The sequence below is a fragment of the Branchiostoma lanceolatum genome, chromosome 19, assembly GCF_035083965.1.
Source record: "Branchiostoma lanceolatum isolate klBraLanc5 chromosome 19, klBraLanc5.hap2, whole genome shotgun sequence".
NCBI classification, from domain to species: Eukaryota; Metazoa; Chordata; class Leptocardii; order Amphioxiformes; family Branchiostomatidae; genus Branchiostoma; species Branchiostoma lanceolatum.
In genome coordinates, this window is record NC_089740.1 from 5,555,877 (window position 1) to 5,578,805 (window position 22,929).

A 22,929-nucleotide genomic window follows, 5' to 3' on the forward strand; every position below is an offset into this window, starting at 1 on the left:
TACACTGGGTCGGACTAGGCTCCCACTCTCTCTGATAATGGCTGACCTACAGACGTACAACTTACATTGTAACCTACAACGTGTGACTTAACCTAACACATCAACTACAATTAATAGAATGCAATACAGTCATTGCAATATACATTAGAGACGATATATAATTATACAGTATAGAGTGATCATATTAATAAGAATCCTTTAGTTATGTATGAATGTGATGAATGTAAATTTGAACATACATGCAAAATTTATGCATGTGATTATGTCAGTTTTGTTACAGCAATACTGATTGTACTCTCAATAAATCATAATTGTATATGCCATGTAATCAATTTTGTAAAATTCATGCAGTAAATATGTCAGTTTTTTACGGCAAGGCTGACTATATTCTCAATAAACCAATCATCATGAATATCATTGTATGGCGTAGAAGATTGAAATGTAAGCTTTTTATTTCTGAATTATGTAGTAACTACATGTCTTATAACACAGATCCAGGCCAAATCTGTTGACCACTACAAGACACTCAACAAAGGAATGGAGAACAAGATCATTGACCTGCAAAGGAAACTCAATGAACAGGTCAGTTGTCTGTCCCTTGTCTAACATTGTAAGACATATTAATCAATTCCCATCTGTTTGTTTGTTTGCATGACTGGTAAACCGCCTTAATCACACTTATTGTCTAGTTTTATTAATTAAGTACAAGCTGCATAATTTGTTTTATCCACTCCCACCGAGATGGACCCGTACACCTACCATTTGTTGTGGTGTTTTTTTAAAACTTTGTTCGGGTGTGGTTTTCCTCAAACATGCCCTGTCTGAGAGGACCTTGTTTACTAACCGAAGCCTAACCCATTGAGAAAATTTGGTGTAAAGTGCCTTTCTCAAGGGCACAGCATCAGGACCTGTTAGGGAATCAAACGCAAAACCTTTAGATCACACCCCTTGCCAAACTGTTGTCTAATGTAGCATTAATGCCAGAAATACATATGCAGCACTAATGCTTGGTTAGTGCACACTGCCATGGTACTTTTTTTAATGGTCATTATGGCTGTCCAAATACCAGTCCCTTAATGTCCTAGGGTTTCCACTTCCCCTTCAGTCCAAGAAGACTGGGTGATAAATGATGATTAATGGACAGTGGTGTATGCTGGCATTAATGCTCTGTTCCAAAGGGAGCAGAGGGAATCCAGCATTAATGCCCAATGTGCTCCGCTAATGAGCACGCATGCGACATTAATGCTACATTAGACAACAGTTTGGCAAGGGAGTCGTCAACATCCCTAACCACCATGCCAACTTTGTCTCAAAATGAACAGAACAAGGAATCCAAGGAGCTCCACAAGAAGGTGGAGGTCATCCAAGACTTGCAGACACAAGTGACTGAACTTAAGAAGACAGAAGAAGTCGCTAAGGTCTCCTCCAATAAGGTGCACGAACTTGAAGACGAGATCACTAAGCTTAAGGCAGAGCTGGACCTCACCAAGAAGGAGAAACAGATGCTGGAAGAAGAGGGAGAAATCTTCAAAGAAGAGCAAGAAATGGTGATTATCTATCTTCATTGCTATTACCATCTTTAAGTGTCATAGAGGCTTTTTTTAATTTAATTTTTGGACAGACAAGGACGACGTGGCACTGCACTCAAGTCTTTATAACTTATATTAACAGTGCCACGTACAGAGAACAGTATGCCCATTTTTACACCTGGGTGGAGTGAGGAAAGTTGTGTAAAGTGTTTTTTCCAGGGGCACAACATCGGAGGCATCAAGGGATTCGAACCCGGGACCACTGCCATTACGCCACACGATGGTGTCTGATAAATTAAAAAGTTATGAATGGTATGTGATGTACATTCGGGGGAGGGGGGAGGCCAGAGTTGAAAAAGGAAGTCCTGAAGTTTAGGAAAAAAATCTGTAATTAGAGCTTAATTCAGTAATTGTTTCAAGGATTTATCCCAATTCGTAACTGAGAGGAATGAAGTCTGGAGTCTAAAAGACATGCATTGAATTTACCATGTTTATGAACTGTTCTGTTGTTATGTTTGTGCAGTTGAACTCAGCACTGAAGGCAGAAATAGACAGACTGGCCACAGAGAATAAGGAACTCATGGAGAAGGTGGCACTGCAAGAGGAGGAATTCCAAGGTGAGAAATTTGGATTGGTTGTCATTAGGGGTGGATACCGGTTCGCTGGACCTGATTCGGACCTGTATAGCATCCAAGAACCGAGTCCAAAAGACCTGAAAGCCAAAAACCTGAGTCCAAAAAAAATGAACAAAGTACAAATATCTTTGTCTATTTTGTTTCATAAAAAGTGTTTTAGTCTCCCCTTTGACAAAAAAGGCATTTGAAATAAGTGCAACATTCAAATATCAAATACTGGTTTGTCCTGAAAGCCTTCTAACCAAGAAACTTTTCTAGTCGTGCATGTCAGTCTTAATTCTCTATGCTTAATATTGCTTTAATAAAACAAAACATCAACTAGATAGGATCAGGTTCAGGTCCGGACCTAATCCTAAATCTCGACCTAAACTTGGACTTGGACCTTATTAAGTCGGACCGGTATCCACCCCTAGTTGTCATTGTCTAAGCTCAGTGTGTATCAAGTATACAGTAAATCCATTTGATATTGTGGTTGTTAATTATAGCGGTTGTGGGAAAAGAGAGTAGTTCACGGCAGTTAATTCTTTAAGTTGGAACAAACATCACTGTCTCAAATGTTAGTAATCAGTTGTTTGCGATGATAAAATTTTAGCAGTTGACGAATGACCGTTTAAGTAGCTAAAATTAAGTTACCGTTAACAAATCAAGAATTACAGTAGCCAATGTGTTCCCAATTTGAGCATCATTGGATGTCATGGCAGTGAAAACTGTTGTTGTCCCTATTTGCATTTTGAACAATCGTAGCTCAACATGGTGTCTTTTTGTTTCATAATCAAGCATTGAAAATTATTTTGTCATTCTTTTCTCTAAGCTTTGGACACTTTGTGAGGCTTATTTCAGATCGAGAATGTTAGAATGAATTTTAATGTCTGGAAACATTTGAAGTTACAATTCACTGAAATTCAAATATGGACCCCAACATGGCATCAGATGCTCAAACTATGCTGCAATGAGTATGTTCTATAGAAGACTGGTTTTTCATTCATTAATTGGTTTCAGAAAGATAGTCATGTATTGTAGTACATGTATTGTGATATATATATCATAGAAGGTTATGGTGACCAAAATCCAAACTTACAATTGTATTTTCTTTTTCTCCTTCTCAGCTGCACATGTTCCAGAGTTGGAACTGGAAAAAATGGAGCTTGAAGGAGAATTAGCTCAAGAAAGATCGCAGCATCAACAGCTGATTAAGGTAAGCTGGTCATCTAATCCTTATGACATCATTACGGTAATCTGAGTCATGTAATCCTTATGACATCAATAGATTCTGACCTAAGGTTCTAATAAGGATCTTTAGTTTGTGTCTTTCACATTTTGTGAATGTTGGTCTTGATTTGTGTCCTTTCATTGTAATTACCCTAGCTAGAAAAAGTTGTGTGTATTGCTGCACTAATGCTTAGAGTTTTAATGCTGCCCTAGTTCTGCATTAGTGCCAGCTGCCATGGTAATTTCACAGCAATTTGGCTTTCCAAGTTACCATTTCCAAAGCTTTTCTCCTCCCTTGTATAGTACTAAGAGTTTCATGCAGTTTTTAATCATATCTTTATAAACAGATTGGCTTGCTGCCGCCTGTATATTTTGCCTATTCATTTTTAGATATGAACCAAAATCATGAACCAAAGAGGACTACTTCAGAACCTTTAGATTTTCACCATACGACATTCTTTCTTCAGGACTATGCCAGGCTAGAGCAAAGATATGAAAACATGCGGGATGAAATGACGCTGCTTCAACAAGGCAAGCTAGGGGACGCGGACTCGGCCGTACCCAGCCCACGTATGCACCGCCGCGCCGGTTCCGATGTTAGCAGCGTCGACTTGAACTCCGAGTCGGGCTATGGAACCATTGGCAAGGGCGAGGGAGAGGAACAGGTATGTAATTTCTGTATGTTCATTCGACCAAGGAGAAGTTACATGTAGGAGCTGCAGTACCAAAACATCTCAAAAGGGGGCGCTGTAGGATTTGTTCCTGGAAGCAAGAAGATCCCACCAAGTTGCTTATTGTAATTGTTGCTTGTGTAGGAAGGTTATTCTGTTTGAAAATTATCCCTTGGGGAACCACATTTATGGAGATTTCACAAAGGCTTGGAAAAATCAATATAGAATATCAGGAAAATCTCATGGTATCTGGAAATCCATAATGAAGTTCGTCAAACCATAATAACAGGTTAGTAGATCGAATCGTATATGATGTGAAAAGGAGAGGTTTCAATTTTTTCTTTACATGCTTTTACCGCATTCCTCCATGAAACATCAGAGCAAAGAAGCACTTCAGATATAATTTACCGTCACTTCGTGGAAACATACACAAATCAGTGGACAAAAGTACATGTAGGTAGTCTTAGACTAACAGTCACACAACTTATGATACAATGCTATTACAATATTATCATGTTGCTAATTGATAGAAATGTCAAACAGCTTCTTATTGCTTGATACATGCACCCTTAGATGAACTGGTATAGTGGAATACTTTGTTTTGTTTCTATTTGCAGCTTTCCTATGTTTTAAGCAGCTTTAACTGATCTTTTCTTTCTGCTTGGTGTGGTGATACTATACAATGTAGCACCATCTGCACTTTTCCACTGCATTTTTGGCTAGTCGCTATAAGATTAGTTCCCGAGGATGATATTTATTCTAAGATAGGAGAGATATCAGGAGAAAATATTTCAGAATCACACATATTTGTAGTGATTTTTATTTATAGATGGATCAAAATGGGAGCTTAGGAACAAAAAAGTTATCAATAAGCCAATCCAACGACTATGGCTTAGAGTTAGAAGCCTTTCCTTGAGCATAGCTTTGTGAAAAGTATCATGTACATGTAGGTTTAGTATCAAAATCTTTGAGTTAATCTAAGAATTATGTTTGCAACACTTGCTACATTCACAGTTTGAAAGTGATTCTACCAGGCACAGAAAATTGGTGGTGCCATTTCTTGTCATTTGTTGGAAAAAGTTATCAGAGGGGGCAAAAGCAATGTCCAATTGAAAAGTCCAGGGGTCATTGACCTTTTCACTGAATGACAGGGTGTGACAGAGGGGCACGTTGGAAATATTTCATGGAAAAAAAAAATTGTATTGCCTTTATAGTTTAGTACTCATGTTTGTTGAGAAATATTGGAATAGAACTTTTGAAGAGGCCCCTTAGAGTACAGGTGTTTTGTTAATCTGTTTGACATCAGTGCCTTATAATATGTCCCTGTTAAATTTCTTACAAATATACCTATTTCTCTTTAGAGAAATTGAAGGATTTGTATTCTGGTAGCCAAAAAAAAAAATTTGTTATCATGATGATTGTTTAAATGTATCAAATTTTAATTAGTCTTGCATACTCTTCTTTCCTATCACTTGCACTACACCTAATGTTACCATGCTATTGCTGGTGGGGAGGTGATTTGAAAACTGGTTATACTACCACTAGGGTAAAACCAGTGCTTCTTATAGGAGGAATAATGGTAGATAATGGACAAGAACTGTGTCATGCCAAGAAATTTTCCTTGGAGCTCCAGGTAGACAAAAGACTGATTTAAATTATAGTGTATCATTTTGCTTTGGTGTACATACAAGCAGTTGTACATAAGGGCATACATGTTATTATGGTTTTTACATTGGGCATGTTTAGACCTGTGTATTTGGCGATACATTCTTGTGAATAGGAGGTCACCAATGCAACAATAGCATAACCAAAACACATACATTGATATAACAACATATTCAAAGTACTAACAATCTAGAGAAACAGGTTGCAAACATTTTGAATTCATACTCTGTTATTTCCATCAAGAGAAAATTTGTGGTATGATTCCCTTTCATAGCAAATCTGTCATGATTATAACTAACAACTCTTGTACACCAATGGTTACAATCACAAGTAAGTCAGGTGTACCCTAACACAGAAGAAGTAGTATACTAAGAGCCAGTTGATATCCGTATGTATGTAGGACTCACCCAAGGCGCCTCCTCGCGTGAAAAGTCTTAAGAAACACGCGCAGGGACTCGAGGGCGAAAACCAGCGACTCAAAGTCATGGTAGAATCCCTCGACGAAGAGAAGGCGCGTATGGAAACCATGTTGGAAGCGGAGACCGGGTCGGACGTGGGAATCCTGGTTGGCCTTCAGAAGAAGGTGGAAGCCCTGCGGCGGGAAAACGAGAAACTGTCGGCTTTGGCGGAGGGAAAAGAGCTGCCCAAGGTTAACGTTGTCCCTCTCGCTCGCTGGGCTGCCAGCTTGCTTGCTAACTTTAGCAGCAGATGACGCTCAATACACATCCATGATTCTCACAACCACTAATCATTGTAACAGTTTATACTAATTAAAAAGTGGGTAAGGTGTCAGTCTAACCCATTCATCAATAGACATATCATAATGCCTGCTTTGTTAGATGAATTTGAAAGCCATGCTAATGCTTGTTGGTACAAATATTGTAGCGAGACAGTTGTAATAATCGTCGGACTAAAGTCCTTATTTTGCAGTTACCCAGGTATTCGAAAGGCTCCATTTTTAAATCTTTAGACGAGTTTCTAATGGCCATATCAGTCTTGTTTTGAGCTGATTTAGGACTGACTAGCTATATATTCAGCTAGCAGTTGAAAAACAATTATGATGGTAAATTCTTGCGCCTGCAACACAAATCCGTGTAATTTGCTGTTGCTACTGCATAAAGCTTTTTTTCGCTTTGAATATGGAATTTTTAATTTTTTAGGCACATTTTTATTGTGGCTCAGAAATAAGTTCTGTTGTTAAGGGTGTGTACTAATGCATGCATTACTGCTCACATGTACATACACCAGGACAAAGATGAGGAAAACCAGGCCGAGGTTATGGCACGACTTCAGAAACGCCTGGAAGAGGTGGAAAGTGAGCGAAAGAAACTCGAAGATGTCCTTGAGGAAAAAGAAAAGGAAGTGAAAGAACAACAGGCGGACTTAGTGGTACTTAAGACTTACGACTTGAGGATATTCTTAACGTATTGACTCTGGGGGTAAGGTGGAAACAAAGATGCAGCCTGTAGTGCCCAGTACCATAATCTTTGAAATTCAAAGCTAGTTGTGCAGTACTCAAATTAGTCAGTAGGGGGAGTTGTTGTGAAGGCAGGTGCCCTCCCTGTTTGGTTGGTGCCAACCAGTTTCCCCAGACAAAACTAATGGTAGCATCACTGACATCGTAAGAGTGTCTTCACAGCAAATAAACTTACCCTAACATGAAATGTAAAACGATAACAAAAATTCCATAAACCTAACCCAATTAAAAGCATGATATTTGTTGTCCATATGGCACATACACTAACAACAGTAACGCTAACAAAATGTTTTAAAAAGAGTGAGAAAAACTCTTGCCTAATGTCCGTAGGATGGTGGCCCTGAAGTCAAGAGAGAATTTGCCATCCTTCAGAGGATGATAGAAGTGCTTGAAGGAGATAACGAAGCGCTCTTAGACGATCTGAAGTCCAAGGAAAAGATCGCTTACGAGAACGAAGCCCTCAAGAAAAACATCAACACTCTCGAAGACGATAACAAAAACCTTTTGGAAAACATCAAAGCAAAGGAACAATCCCTGCTTGAAAAGGAGGAAGCTTTAGACCAATACTTGGTATATAGTTCTCTATACATCCTAACAATGGTGTGGGGTAAGGGGAAACGCTTGACTTGTTTTTGGACACCAGAAATACCTAGATATAAAGCATGCCCATTAGATTTAAAGTGTACAATGCATTCAGTAAAAAGCTTTGACAATTTATACGTAATCCTAAACTTTAATGACTGTTGAGAAGTATTTTTTAAGCTATGATGCATTCCTGAACATGTGATGATTTCTAAAGAAAACGATTTCCATGTCCTCAAAACGTGTTTCACAAAAGAGCAAAAGAAGTGATTTTGGAATTCCCGAATTCCGCCCGTTTTAGGAGGACGGTGGACGTATGGAATATGAACTGGAAGACTTCCAGAAAAGTCTGGGGGAAATGCGAACAATATTCCAAGAAGAAGCCGTGGAAAAATCCAAACAGCTCATTGCCAAGCAGGAAACCATTGACAGATATGTGGTACTGTCTCGCTATGCACTCTATCGGTGGAGGGACTAACCAACCCTTTAAGTTCTGCCTTCCGTTCCAATACACACAGCTTTTACATGCTCAGCCCCCAATGTCCCGAATATGCAAAACTCAGCCCCCACTGTCCCCAATATGCAAAACTCATCCCCCACTGTCCCCAATATGCAGAATTCAGCCCCTACCATCCCCAATATGCAAAACTCAGCCCCTACTGTCCCCAATATGCAAAAATACACCTGAAAGGTTTTCAATAGCTTATCCCAATGCCTTACACTTAGAAAATAGATAGAGATCTGCTACACACTTGTCATTGAGGGCAATGGGACCTTGTATCACTAGTCTTGCAGTTTGGGATTTGAAGTCAAGTGGTTATTTCGACAGTTTCTTGAGGGAAGTTAATTCTATGAGAAGAAGACTCAGAACAACTGAGTCCACTTAAATGTTTAGAAGGAAGATTTAAGATGCATTGATAGAACTTGAGGATTGATGGAAACATTAATATTTCTCTTGTAGAAAGATACATACATGTACATGTGTATGTGGCTGTATTGAATTGGTTTCTTGGGGTCTTAATACATGTCTTAGTGTCCAAATTCTAAGAAACTCCCTGGCTAGGCTAAGCTACATGTACATGAGTATGATATGTAAATGTAAAGATTTGTAGCGTTTGTTTCTTTGCTTGATTTTAAGTATAATTGTCCTTCTGTGGTAATTATCAATTTGAAATTTCAAACCAATTTTATTCATAATGCGTATTGATAAGTTTCCTAGTCTGCCTACAATTGGCAACTATTGTTATGAAATTCGATATTCAATTTGATAATAATTTGGTATGAAATAATAGCTCTTAAGATGAATCAAGAGTAACTCGTGCAGTAATTTTATCCAAATCAAAAATGGTGGTAAACGGTGGTCGGGAATCACCTAGGAAGTCTTCGATGATGCTGAAAGAAGTTGTCTTTTGTCCACTCATGTAGGCACGCGAAGCCGAACGGGAAGAAACGATAAGACTCCTTCAAGAACAGCTAGCTCTTCTGACAGGAAAGATAGAAATCATGCAGGGGTATCTCCAAGACATGGAGTTTGAGTTTAAAGAAACCACCACTAAGTTAGAAGAAGAGAAGAGAGCAGCAGTAAACCAGTTAGAAGCTCAGATGGAGGACTTAGCACTAGAGAAAGATACCTTAGACGCAGTGATGGAAAAGAAAGAAAGAGAGGCTGAAGAAATGAGACAAAAGATGGCCGAAGAGAAGGATAGTGTTGTGACTGAAATGCAGGAGGAGCTAGATAATATCTTAGCCGAGAAACAGAAGTTAAAGATGAAAATAGAAGATAAGGAGCAGGAAATGGCAGAAACTGCACAGAAGATAGAAGAAGAAAAGGAAGAAGAGTTAGCAAAGGTGCAGGAACATCTTGAGGCAGTCAAGACAGAGAAGGAAAACATAAGAAGGGAGATGGCTAAGAAAGACATAGTTATGAAGGAAAAGTTGTGGAAGCTAGAAGAAGAAAAGAAAGCCTTAGTCGCAGAGTATCAAGACGAGTTGGAACGTCTTACAGATGATGCCGACGTCCTTGATGCTTTGCTTGAGAAAAAGAATCAAGAAATGGTCGACGTCGAAAACAAATTGAAAACAGAAAAGTCTAGCGCAGTATCTGAGCTACAGGAAGAATTAGAAGCCATTCAGTTCCAGAGGGAAAAGTTGAAAGCTGCTCTCGACGAAAAAGAAGTAAAAATGGCTCAAACAGCTATTAAGCTACAGGAAGAGAAAGACAGGGACCTTAAGAAGGTAGTGGCGGAGTTAGAGAAAGAGAAGGAAAAGTTTGAGGCAGCGGTAGGAGAAAAGGAAAGTGAGATAGTGAAGACGAAGGAAGAGCTTCGTGCGGAGAAAGAGGCAGCTCTGTCAGAGATGCAACGACAGATGAACGAGATAATAGGAGAGAAGGAAAAGTTGTCCACAAGCCTGAGTGAAAAGGAGAAGGAAATTGTGGATAGCGTGCAGAAGCTCAAAGCTGAGCAGGAGGTACATGTAACAGGCCTTCTGGGCTGGTTGGGGGTATCACATAGGGGTTTCTGTCCAGCAAGGGGTATCATACCGGGGTTTTCACACACACACTTGGTGATGGTTGTCAGTGTTGTTTGCATCTTCTCTGCCTGTCTGCATTGGACACCTTTAGCACGCTGTTGGCAACAGTCTGATTTTAAATTCTATACAAGCATAGGAAGGGAATTCAAAGTTGAGTGTTTTTGAAACTGAAAGGCATTTACAGCACAATGCAATGTCTCATAATGCACAACTAACATGGTATTCTGGATCAGTGCCTCATATGTGTCATGTCCCTAAACAAGGCTACCTGGTAACCTCAACAGAGCCCATACATGAAAAAGTTGCTTAAAAGATACCTTCATTGCAGTTTTTATTAAGTCCCACCCATAAACTAAATCAAAACTCCCCATAACTTAACCAACATGGTAAACCACTAACCAAGAAAAGGCCCCTAAACTAACACCACTACCTCAAAACTGCTTGGTTAATGAGATGAGCAAATTGAATTAAACCAAAGATGGTAGTTTTTTTCTCTCCGGGAAATAAACTGCCATCCGATCCCTACTCAGTGATTGAGTAGGCCCCAATTCGCCAAGTAATTTTGTCTGTGTGAACCATTCCTCTAGGAAACCCAGGAAAGAGAAGCAAAATTGCTCTCTGAAATAAGCACGCTCCGGAAACAGGTTCAGGACATGGAAGTTAAGTATCGCGAAGACATGGAACTAAAGGAACATGAAGTCAAAACTAAAGAGGAAACGATAGACAGTCACAAGGTAAAGCTAACCAAGTATTCTGTGTTCAATTTTTTTTTACAAATTTCACCTTGGTACTACATAATTATAATCTTTCTTGAGGTTATAATATTAAATTTGACGATGGGTATTGTTTCACATTTTTTTGTGATTTTTTTTACTACTCCACTTCCAACCTGCTGAAATATATCTTTGTGACCTTTGACCCCTAGGCACAGGCAGTTACCCAAGAATCAACAGTGCACGTCCTTATGCACCAAATCAAAACCCTCACAAAAAGAATCGCTTCAATGGAAGATAAAATCGATGACATGGAGTTTGAGTTCCAAGAGAAAACTGAAAAACTTGAGGATGAAAAACAGTCGGCAGTGACTGAGTTAGAAACACAACTTAAAAACCTGTCAGGCCAGAAAGACTCCATGGAAAGTTTACTGAAAAGTAAAGAGAGAGAAATCACAGAAGCTCAAGAGAAAATAAAGACTGAAAACGTGGGAATGGTTGCAAAACTTCAGGAAAGACTAGAAAGCATGCTTGCGGAGAAAATCGCACTCAGCCAAACGATAAAGAAAAAAGACGCTGACATGGCAGAAATGGTTAGAAAGATCAAAGACGAGAAAGAACAGTCCATAAATGAAGTAAAGGAACAGTTAAAGAGAGCTAGAGAAGAACAAGATGGTCTTAAGAATGTCTTAGGCAAGAAAGAAGCAGAGTTGTCAGAAAGGGTAAGAAAGATGGAAGAAGAAAAGCGATCTCTGATATCACAGTTTCAGGATCAGTTAGACCAACTGTCAGATGAGAAAGACATCTTGGATGCTCTGCTAGAGAAGAAAGAACAAGAAATGGTAGAAACCAAACAAAAGGTAGAAGAAGAGAAATCAGGAACTGTGTCTAAACTAAGACAAGAACTGAACGACATTTCAGCAGAGAAAGAAATGTTGAAAGCTGCTATCCATGAAAAAGAACAGAGTATGGCCGAAACTTCTCAAAAGCTTGGCATCCAAAAGGAATCAGCTGTAGCTGAGGTAAAAGAACAGCTAGACGCTGTGAAGAAAGAGAGGGAAAAGTGGAAGAAAGCACTCGAAAAAAAGGAAAGAGACATGACAAATAGAATAACAAGACTGGAAGAAGAGAGAGAGAATCTAGCAAAAAAGTATGAGAAGGAGGTTGAAAAGTTGGTTGATGATAGGGACATGTTAGAAGCTCAGATGGAGAAGAAAGATGCTGAAATGGTAGAAACTCAGAGAAATCTTCAGGAAGAGAAGTCTCAGGCAGTAAGGAGGGTATCTCAAGACCTAAAAATCATCATCTCAGAAAGAATGAAACTTAAGATAGCCATCCAAGAGAAAGAACAGATGATGGCTGATGCTTCAGATAAACTCAAAGACGAGAAAGAAAAAGAAGTCAGTGGCCTTCAAACGGAGCTACACCAAACCGCTGAAGAGAAAGAAAAACTACTCGTAGCACTAGAAAGAAAAAACAGTGAGGTCTCAAAGACAAAGAAGCAGCTTAAGATCGAAAAACAGGCAGCCATTCACACACTCAAAAGACAGCTTAGCGGAATCATAAAAGAAAAACAAGAACTCCAGAAAGTTATCGTACAAAAAGAAAAGGAAATCTCCCAGAGTATGAAGAAAATACAAACCGAAGATCAGGCTGTAATTAACGAACTACAGAGGAAAGTGGATGAAATTTCTGGAGTGAAGGATAAGCTAGAGGCAGAGAAAGAAAAAGAGGTGTCCAATGCTGTGCAGGCACTCGAAGATGCTATTTCACATATGGTTAGACTTGGTTTCTGCGATGGTGTTAAATGTGCTGGTGATGGTAGTAACATACGGCTTCTAACTAATATTTCTTATGGAGGTATTAGAAGGTTCTGAGAAATATTGTATGGATAGATTATGATGTATATTTGTATAGAGGTCTACTTTTTTTGGGATCTGGTCTCTTGGTCTTGTAACATAACATAACATAGGTCAGGTGTCATTAAGGTGGTTGGTTTACCTGAGACCAGGTGTTTGGAAAGTTTAAGATTGGTCTTACGGATGCCTTGAGACTGAGACTCGTACCTAGCACTGTTAAGAAATGGCAGTCAAGTTTGTAACTTTTGTATGGAATTTTCAGGATTCTTTATGATGTACAATTGTACAGAAAATCATACATCTACACAAATACTTGTTAGAAGTTTTTGGCATTGCCTCAGGGGCGGAGGCCTATTTTGTAATTGTCTTGCTCATGGGAGGTATATATACACATAGATTCAGTGAAATCAAACAAAAACAAATGATACCAGGGTTTCGCTATCAAGGCATCCCAGTGGTGAAAACGACCAGCGTTACGGTCACTCTAACACCACCCTTGACCACCCCATCCTTCCAGGACACCGAGGAAGAGAAAGAAAAGAAGCGGTTACACTTACTGAACCTCCAAAACCATGTCACCAAACTGGAACAGGAGAACAAGGACTTGCAGGAGGCCTTGGATGTCGCTAAGATGAAGAGATTCGATGTTGCCAACCTTCCCGAGGAGGTGGTAGACTTTAAGACGTCTTGGCCTGTGGCCTTATTGTGCAATAATCATTATGAATGGAGGAACAAATACATAATAGCACTGTACTTTCACATTTCAGAAGTAGTCAGATTTTTTGTTCGCAAACAAAGATTTAATACATTGATGAAGGTTAGACATCCAGGTAATAAGATACGCCAAAAATAGTTACTCCAGCAACTGCAGGAATTTTATCCAGTTGCTTGAGTAACTATTTTTGCCAAAACAAAGACTTACATACTTTGGACCATTATGTGACTAGACACAAATGCACAATCTACACATACAAGGCATGTTGTTTTATATACTAGTAGTTTGTACATCTGGAATTTGAAAGTACAGTCACATTTAGGTCAAGATTTAGGGAAGTCCTGGAGGAAAATTTCTTGGCATACACCCTGTCCTTCCAAGATTTCAACTTTCTATCTTGATGCTTTTTTTGGCAACACCTCTGGAGTGGGGCCATTTTTTTTGCATCTATTTCTTCGCCTGGTGCTGCTCTCTGAACTGTTTATCTACTTGGGGATTGGTGGATATAATGGATAACACATCATCACTAACAACCACAAATGTTACCATTATCAGTGGCTAATATATTCTTAACTTATTAATTACAATCTGTTTCATTGAAGTGTACTGAATTTTAATTCCTTTAGGAGCGTGAAAAACTGCTCCAACTCATGCGAGAACTTGAACCAAAACTGAAAACTTTTGGCAGGGGTAGAATGGAAGAGTACTTGAAATTCAAGGTATTCCTACAACCTTACTCAATACTAACCAATGAAGTTAATTAACTAGTGATAACATACTAACTCCAATCACCAATTAATCATTGTGCTCTACTAACCAATTTTTGCAGGGTAATCTACATTTACCCTTCTAATTTGGGTTTTCGTGACTCTTAAGGCTTGATTAAGTGTGAAAAATGTTTCAAGATCTTGTAAGCAAGGTGAAGGTTTGTCAGATATTGTCTCATAAGTGTTCAGTTGTTGAGGTCTCGTCTATTTGGTGGTGGTGTCTTCTTCTTGTGTTGTGCTCTATATTGTTCAGTGGTGGTACGGTTGTCTACGGGTAACAATGTTGTTGTCTATCCCTGTTCCATGGTCCTGTGTTCATGTGAGGCCGCTGCTGCCTTGTGAAGTGCCTGAATGTACAACCATACACATGCAGAGGCCCCCTTTGGTGTCTACTGTTGAAGCTTTCCAGTGCCTGATCATTTTTCCACTGGCCATTTCTTCAAGAACACCAACAAGTCATCTTGCAGCTGTCAACGCCATCATTTACGTCTTGGAACACACTGTCTTCATCTGCATCTTAACTTCTCCCTATCTTCCCACATCTTTAAACATCTTTTCCTCTCCTATCACCCTCCAGGATGTTCATTTATGTCATCTTTAATTTCGTTTCTTTGATTTCTTAAGTATGTTTATTGTAGTGTGCGTCTTTGCGTGTTTTATGTTTGTTACTGTACGTTAAAACATTTCTTTTACAGATTGAATCTGTAGGAATTGATTGTTTGATATTACAATTGTTTTAATATTTAAAAGCTTTGGAAGTAGATGGAATTTTTCTATTACAGAGTATCTGTGTGTGTTGCTGTCTCTGTTGCACTAGTTGTTCATTTTTGGCGAGGCCTCAGAGGCGGAGCCGTTATTGCACCATAGGTTTGCATGGCACCCTGTTGTATCTCACTCTCTCCCTCCCCTTCCCTCCCTTAGATGACCGATCTTGTAGAGGAGAACAAAAAACTGAAGAACGATATCACCAACTTACGCCAGGCGGTCGCAGACAGTAATACCGAGGAAGAGTTAGTCAAACAGCTGGACGTGCTCACGGAAGAGCTCATGGTCCGAAGGGACGAAGTGCGTGGAGAAGTTCTTTCCATTTTGTTTGCTGCTTCCGTTATTCCGTTCCTACCACTGCCTAATAACCTTGTTGTTTCTAACACCTTCTCTTAAGGCATGGCACCTGCAACTGTCTCTGCACTGAGTCATCTTTAAATTTGCTTTCTTGTGTAAGACTTGGCTTTGCCTTCTTTGTAAGGCTGATTTTTGCTAAATCACAGCTTCATAAGGCAAACTAAGCAGGGATTCAAATTAAATCTGATTTTTGGGCAAGTAACTTTGCTGTTGAACAAGAGCAAAGTTTCCTTACACAAGTAAAGTTCAGTACAAGAGAAAAAATTGAAGTCATTTTGGCCTTTGTAGAACCATCATCTTCTTTTTTAAGGAAAGTCATACAAAATCTACTCAAACAAGATATCTGTTGTTACTAGTTTTTATTATGGTTGCTTACTTGATTGAGCCAAATTGGAAATGTTACGCTAATATACACGCCACGTATTTGAATGATTATGCGGGAAAAGTCGATTTTGACCCCTGTTTACTTTGCCACATGCTTGCTTCACATTATAACTCTCATGCATGGCTTATTTTCAACAGCCTCAACAGCACTGCTTGACCTTGAAGGTCATTTAACCCTTTTAGAGCTAACTTCCAGCCTAACCAGTACAGACTTGGTGCATGTGTGCACCCTTAGTTAAAAGAAGTCTAACATGCCAGTTTTCTATGAAATGTACTTCTGGCAAGTATTGCTACCGTATTAACCTTACAAGCCTGGTGCATGGATCAGTACTTGGTGGGGGGAAGGTTAAAGCCCTTTAACAGCTACTAAACCTTTCCTCTATTCTTAATGTTTCTTGGAAACCTTTAGGTTTTTTCATGTGTTTGTAATTGTTTGCATGCTGCACATGCTGCATTTTGTGCTTCAGATCTCTTAGCTTCTCTCACCAGTTGTTCTTTGCAGTGCTGAACTAACTAGTTGACTACAATGTAGGTCTCTGTGAAAGTCCCTTGACCAGAATATCAAAGCCGCAATAAAAAGCATCCTAGCCTCTCCTCACCAAGGGCCTATCGTATGACTCCAAAGAATCCCTTGTGTTTAAAACAATACATTATTAGACCCTGTGTAATGGTATGTATGGAACTGGAAAGAAATAAGATAAAAGTCTAATCAGTGGGTTCATTTTCTGTTGCCTTTAAAATTTATACTTGACTTCCTTAACATTTTAGTGATTTTTTAATGGTGGGTCAGTGCAATTGCCATCTGTGTGTTCAAGCATCTTTTTCTAATCATGAGCTATTTATACTGTAATGCTAAGATCTTAAAGTCCATAAGTCATGGAGAAAACTATCAGATTTTTTTGAAAGTTGCTATGTCTGGTGGTAAGTGCACAGGATAGGTCATCTATTGCGAATTTGCAGTAGAAATCAATGTTATGGATTTTCCATTACTTTTTTTGAAAAGCTCACAAGATGGCATTATGAAGTGGACAACTGTGTTTTCTGTGGGAGAAAAAAGATTAACACTCAACATGGCTACCTACCTGTCAAAATGAATAACATTCTCTTTTAATCCAAAAGGGGTGACAGGACAAAGATGTAAGCAGTTTTCTAGACCGACCAATGTTTTTTGGTTTGTTTATCTTTGTTCACAGGTTCTGACCCTGAAAACGTCCATGGTTGACCAGAACATCGAGAACAGTGACCAGTGGGACAAGGAGACCATGACGGACCTGGACCTGTACCTGTACCCGCCGGAGTACCTGGAGTCACTGAATGAAGACGGGGAACTCATGCAGGCATACCTCACACAGAAAGAGACCAACAGGTTGGTGGAACTCAGGCTTTTACAGTCAGGTTTTTTTTTTGGCGAAACGTGCCGTGCTTAAAAGTGCGTAACGTCCCGCAGAAAAGTGCATTTATATAATTACCAGGTAAACAGGGCATCCTCTGGGTGTCCCCTGCAAAAGGAGGGCATCTAATTTCTTTGTTTACTTAGCATAGGCCGTCCAGAAGACACACTGACGCTCTGCTAGCTTGTATGCAACTTTTCCATGGTGCTGAAAATCTGGTTATTATTAAGAAAATTTGAAATCATCGGAAATCAAACTTAAAATGTACTATCTTTTGTGTCAATTGTGTAAGGCCACAAAAGCAAATTGCTCAGTGTATTATCATTCCAGTTGGGATGAGTAATAAGACCTATAAGTTGAAAAGAAAGGATCTTTTTCCTGTACATGCCCTATATGAACAAACGATCAACCAACTTCTGAGACTATCCACACAGTTTTCCAGGAGGTACATTTTGTTGTTAAGTTCTACAATCGTATCCTTACTTCCTGGAGATCTCTCTGTACTGACATTGCAGTAGCACATCTCTAACATTTTTTTGCCTCCCTTGTTAAAATTTGATTTATCCATCCTGCTCTTTCTCACTTCCCAACCCTTGTTAATGTATTATTTGTAATGATTCCCAGATTACTAGAGGCCCAAATGCAAGCTTCCAAGAAGAATTCAGAGTTCCAAGAACAGGAACTGAGAAATGAGATCGCTGCCTTGAAGGAAGAGAACATTAGACAGCAGAAACTCCTGGGACAGGTAACAAAAGTTTTCTGTATTCGAATTCATGCTTGTTACACTTCACAAGTGCACGGCTTTAGCTACATTAACATGATACATGTGCCATCTGAAACATTGTCTAGTAGAATCTGTGTTGAAAAAATATGCAAAAAACTTACTATATTATCCATAGCTAAAGATCAAAAGTGTACAATCATATACATGTACATACATGTGTACATGTGAATGATTATTTGAAAGGACGATAGATGATCTCTCTTTTGTCAATCGTTTCAACAGTTTTTTTTGCACGGACCCGTAACATTGTGCGGCATTGGTACAATCTTTTTGTCAACATTTTGTACAATTTATGTTTCTTGTGATGTCGGAATCATTTTTTTTCATCGTTCTTGTGAATTCTACTGTTTGTCCAAAAATCTCTTGGTACATTTTTGTCATTCTTACATTCCTTGTCAATTTTTCATTTGTTTTGAATGAGGTTCCATCTGTGTTGCATACATCATGTTTCACTCTTTCTTTTCTGTTCGTTTGCTGAATTTTTTTTTGCTGTCTTTCTTTCCTTCTTGGTTGTTGTTTTGTATGTTTGGTGTGGACCTGTGCCCACCACACAGCAGACAGATAGGAGAGATAGTGCTTGGTCAGTCCACTACGTTCCTGATGTCGACCAGTCTGTAAGAACATTTTGAAATTATTTCTTACTACAACAATGAAGCCCTTGTCACAAATAGACGAATAAATGTTGGAAATATCCTGAAGAGTGGTTGTCCAGGTCATTTGTATTAGGATTCGTTCACAATAACATTTTCAATTTTTGCGCCAAAATGTTACAAATTGGGCCTGTAAGTTTGCGTGGTTTTTATTTCGTGGAAAGGCAAAAATGGAGTGTTTGCGGTGGTTTTAAGTTCTCAGCAGTGCGATAGTCACATACTGCAAACATAAAACCACTGCGAACATTTCAGCATTTACGGTATCTCCTGACCATGGTTTTTTAAGGTCATCTGAGCAAGGTCATCTTGAGAGTTGGTCCTTGAGGTTGCCTAATCTCCAAGACAGATGTTTCAGTTGCAATGCGATATTCAAAGGGCCAATCAGTATCCGGTATCCAAAAGGCCACTGGTGGATTTAGGTACAGGTTTGCCCTTTGGATATTGCCTTGCCACTGATAGATCTGCTTGGAAATTTAAGGTTGTCTCCTAGTTTTCAAAAGTTGCCTGCGACAACCGACTATGAATTTCTACAAATTAAACTTGGAAAAGTCATATTTTCTTTTAAAAATGTGATCAAAGATGCGAACTGGAGCTGGACTAAGATGGATTCCAGGCTACTCCAAACCCAACGCCGACCTTGGTTGGAGAGAGGTCGGGGGGCAAAGTTGGGGACAGGTCGGGGGGCAAAGTTGGGAAGGTTTTGAATGTGTGACAGGGGCTTAAACCTAATCCTAGGCATGCAGAAACAAATATTCGGCATGTATAAAAGGGACATTGGAACTGATGTTGTTGTGGAATGACCAAGGACTTTCTTGCATTGTGAAAGTCTTTCTTGCATATTTGTAATAAGTATTAATATGTATATTTTTTGCGCATACTTCTGTTTTCAATGTAGGATCTTAAGCTATGTTGTACCTTCCATGTACATTACAATGCTCAGTCTATTTTCCCCCATTTGGACATCTGAAACCTTTTTGAACTTTAGAGTTGTCTTTCTCTTTTCTTCTGTTAGCTAGTACGGGGAGGGTACTTATTATAGTGACTTGCACATTGTATCTCATTTCCATTGTGTACTTTTATGTAGAACTTGCAGTTGACTCCAGAGGCCAGAATAGAGGCCAACCTGCAACACGAGATCACCAGACTAACAGCAGACAACCTGGTCAGTACCTTTCTTCTTTCTACATTAAGTCTGATTTCTGTATCAAGTCCTGACCTCATGATACAGAGGCATATCTTGATTGGTTATAGTAATCATAGTGTATAGTAAAGTGTTCATAGGTTATAGTGAAGTTGTGTCGAGTGGCTAGGCTAGCAGACAGGAGATTAAGAGGTTACTGGGTTGATCCCTAGCATTCCCAGCTAGACGTTGTGTCTTTTGGAAAGGCACTTAACACGACTTTCCTCACTCCACCAAGGTGTAAAAATGGGTGTTTGGTTTGGGAGTTAAAAGGCAGTGGAAGGAGAGGGATGGGCTCCGCCTTTCAATACCGTGCTCTAGACACAGTGGATAAAAACCCACTGCGCCTACATTTGTACAGCCTCAAAAAGGCTATGGGACTATGTAGCTTTTATAGTGATCATATCATTGTCATCTTAAACAATATCTTGGTTGAATTTGACCAGTTTTGAAGCAACTGCCCTCAGATAGAGCTATGTAAAATTATTGGATGGTCTCTTTGTTAAGTGTTTGTTTGTGTTCCAACTGTGTTGTTGTCTTGCAGGACCTGCGGGAGGAAGTAGAGAACCATGAAAAACAGCAGCGAAGACTGAAGAAACAGATCAAGATCCTGATGAAGAGACAGAACATGCAGGGTGGTGATCAGTGTAAGTATCATCTAGTTTTGAAGAGTAATTTTTTAATGACACCTCAGGAGTGGAGCCAATAGTACTTTAAAAAATTGCATAAAATTATGAGTGTTTTTTTTTTTTTTCTGAACTCCATCAACGTTGTTCATGGAATAGGCCTGTCTACTGCTACTTCTGGCTTGTCAGTCTTATTTTTTTGCATAGTTTAGTAGTATGTTGTAAGGGATTTCATTCCTCATTTTGGATGGTGACGTAAAGACAGCGGCTCTGTGTATGAGGGTGCTTTAGATGTAAGCCTCAGGTGCCAAACCTCTGCACGAAAAAGAACCAACACTCTTATCGAGAAGAGTAGGGGTGATCCAGTGTGCTTGGCTAAATACAGAGCCATAACAAAGCCGCATTGCACTACTAGCTAACAAAAAAAGCATCATGCTTCGTCTCAGTCAGAGGTTCAACGGCTTTACCTTTGCCTTTACCTTTGTGCATCACCAACACAGATGAGCTTTCATGCCTACATTTTCTGTTCAATTTCAGCTGCTCTAACACCAGATGCGGGATCAGAACCATCACCAAAGGATGACGAGGGAGGTCCGCACGTTAAAACAAAGGACGACAGAGTCTTCATGGGAATGTTAGAGTACAGGAAGGAGGATGAACAGAAACTCATCAAGAATCTCATCATAGGTGAGTAGCAGGATTGGAGGGTGTGTATGAGGATTTCAAGGCTCATTAGTGTGATTTATGTGTGTGGCTGTGCATGGGGAGTTTCATGTGATGTGTTTTTTTCATTTTCAAAAAATGTGATGCGTAGAACAGAAACTCATCAAGAATCTCATCATAGGTGAGTAGCAGGATGGGAGGGTGTGTATGAGGAGTTTCAGGCTTATTAGTATGATTTACACGTGTGGCCGTGTATGGGAGTTTCAGGCAAAATGTGATGTGTAGAAAACTGACTGTAAAACTGTTTTATAGAAAGTTGTTTTGAAAAATATGTAACGCTAAGAAAGGAGAAATTGACTTTTTGGAATAGATTTGGGGCATTCTGAATGTGGCTTGTTTGCAAAAACAATCTGACCAATAGGAAGTCACTGCACAAAGAAGGTTGTGCAGTTATATTGTTCATATTGGTGCATTCATAAAGAACAAGGAACACAAACTGCCACCAAATTTCTGGCAGTCTTGTGATTTTTTATGTTACAAGTCTGTATTAGACTTGTTAGAGGAAGCTAGATTAATTATTCTGTACATTCAAGTTTATTGCCTCAATTCCTGTACTTTTCCTTGGTAGGCCTACTTCTCCTAGTTTTCCTTGCCATCTGCTGGCACCCCTCTTTCTTCTAAGTTAACTGTAAGTGCCCCAGTGTGAATAAACAGTTGAGTCACTAATACATGTGCCTTCCACATTGTTTGCAATGATGTAAACTTAGGATAGTCCTCTCCCCTTTATCACCATATACATGTATACATGTAACAGCACCGCTCACTTTCCATTAATTTTGGAAACTCACTAAACATTCATCAAATCTCTAACCGATTTTAGAGCCTATAGTATTTTGTGACATAATTGTACATGAAGACATCAATGGACGGTATGTATTATTCCACTGCAACAAAAATACCATGATGGTCTTATATTTTTGGCAACACCTTGGGGGTGGAGCTGGTGATACCATGTAAGTCCTATCAGCTTTTACACTGTTTTCGTCTTTAAAAGAGCATTCTGAACATGTTGTTTGTTTGTTTGTTTTCCCTTGCAGACCTGAAGCCCAAGTCCGCAGTAAACATGCTGCCCGGCTTGCCAGCGTACATCCTGTTCATGTGCATCCGACATGCGGACTACATCGGAGACGACAACAAGGTCAAGTCCCTCCTCACCGGAACCATCAACGGCATCAAGAGAGTCCTCAAGGTAATAACACACAACTGTCAATCAAGGATGATTTAATTAGAAATCTGATGGTCTTGGTTGTTGAGAGTGATCTGTGAGGCCACACAAAGTACTGTAAATTTTATTCATTTTCGCGGTGGTTGTATTTCCTGGTAGGAAAAAAAAGGAGGTTTTCAAGTCGTGTTTAAAACAATTTTGTAGTACAGAAGTCATACGATAGAAATGCAAACTGGCAATGTCATGAAAGCGGTGGAGTGGTTACCGTAAAAACTGCGAAAATAAAACTACAGCAAAAGTTTTAAGATTTACAGTACTGACTGTGTATAGCCTGTATGTAATTGTTACCTAATACACTGTGTATTAGGACTAGAGACTTGGCTCTTATTTTTAACAAAGTCCTTAATAAGTCTCAATATTATCTTATCAGCTTTTAACAGTTCTAATCATAACATAATTCCTTTTTCCTCTTTGAGTCTTAGTGAGTTGGCTAAGTAGAAATCCTTTCTTCCAGATCTCATGTAAGTTATAACTACTGATAGGATGTAGA

The 22,929-nt window shown here is 39.3% G+C and overlaps 1 protein-coding gene across 1 annotated transcript in view; it reads left to right on the top strand.

Moving 5' to 3' along the window:
• Positions 1 to 22,929, top strand: part of LOC136425244 (unconventional myosin-Va-like) — a 71,951-nt gene that overhangs the window by 39,328 nt on the left and 9,694 nt on the right. Inside the window, exons 21-40 of the mRNA XM_066414058.1 lie at positions 493 to 582; positions 1,323 to 1,547; positions 2,053 to 2,146; positions 3,271 to 3,359; positions 3,841 to 4,038; positions 6,110 to 6,358; positions 6,958 to 7,098; positions 7,517 to 7,756; positions 8,070 to 8,207; positions 9,194 to 10,237; positions 10,888 to 11,034; positions 11,226 to 12,791; positions 13,390 to 13,539; positions 15,276 to 15,419; positions 17,054 to 17,226; positions 17,876 to 17,996; positions 19,770 to 19,847; positions 20,410 to 20,512; positions 21,029 to 21,178; positions 22,252 to 22,403. Of these exons, the coding sequence (XP_066270155.1) occupies positions 493 to 582; positions 1,323 to 1,547; positions 2,053 to 2,146; positions 3,271 to 3,359; positions 3,841 to 4,038; positions 6,110 to 6,358; positions 6,958 to 7,098; positions 7,517 to 7,756; positions 8,070 to 8,207; positions 9,194 to 10,237; positions 10,888 to 11,034; positions 11,226 to 12,791; positions 13,390 to 13,539; positions 15,276 to 15,419; positions 17,054 to 17,226; positions 17,876 to 17,996; positions 19,770 to 19,847; positions 20,410 to 20,512; positions 21,029 to 21,178; positions 22,252 to 22,403 (5,292 nt within the window). The remainder of the gene's footprint in view (positions 1 to 492; positions 583 to 1,322; positions 1,548 to 2,052; positions 2,147 to 3,270; positions 3,360 to 3,840; positions 4,039 to 6,109; positions 6,359 to 6,957; positions 7,099 to 7,516; positions 7,757 to 8,069; positions 8,208 to 9,193; positions 10,238 to 10,887; positions 11,035 to 11,225; positions 12,792 to 13,389; positions 13,540 to 15,275; positions 15,420 to 17,053; positions 17,227 to 17,875; positions 17,997 to 19,769; positions 19,848 to 20,409; positions 20,513 to 21,028; positions 21,179 to 22,251; positions 22,404 to 22,929) is intronic.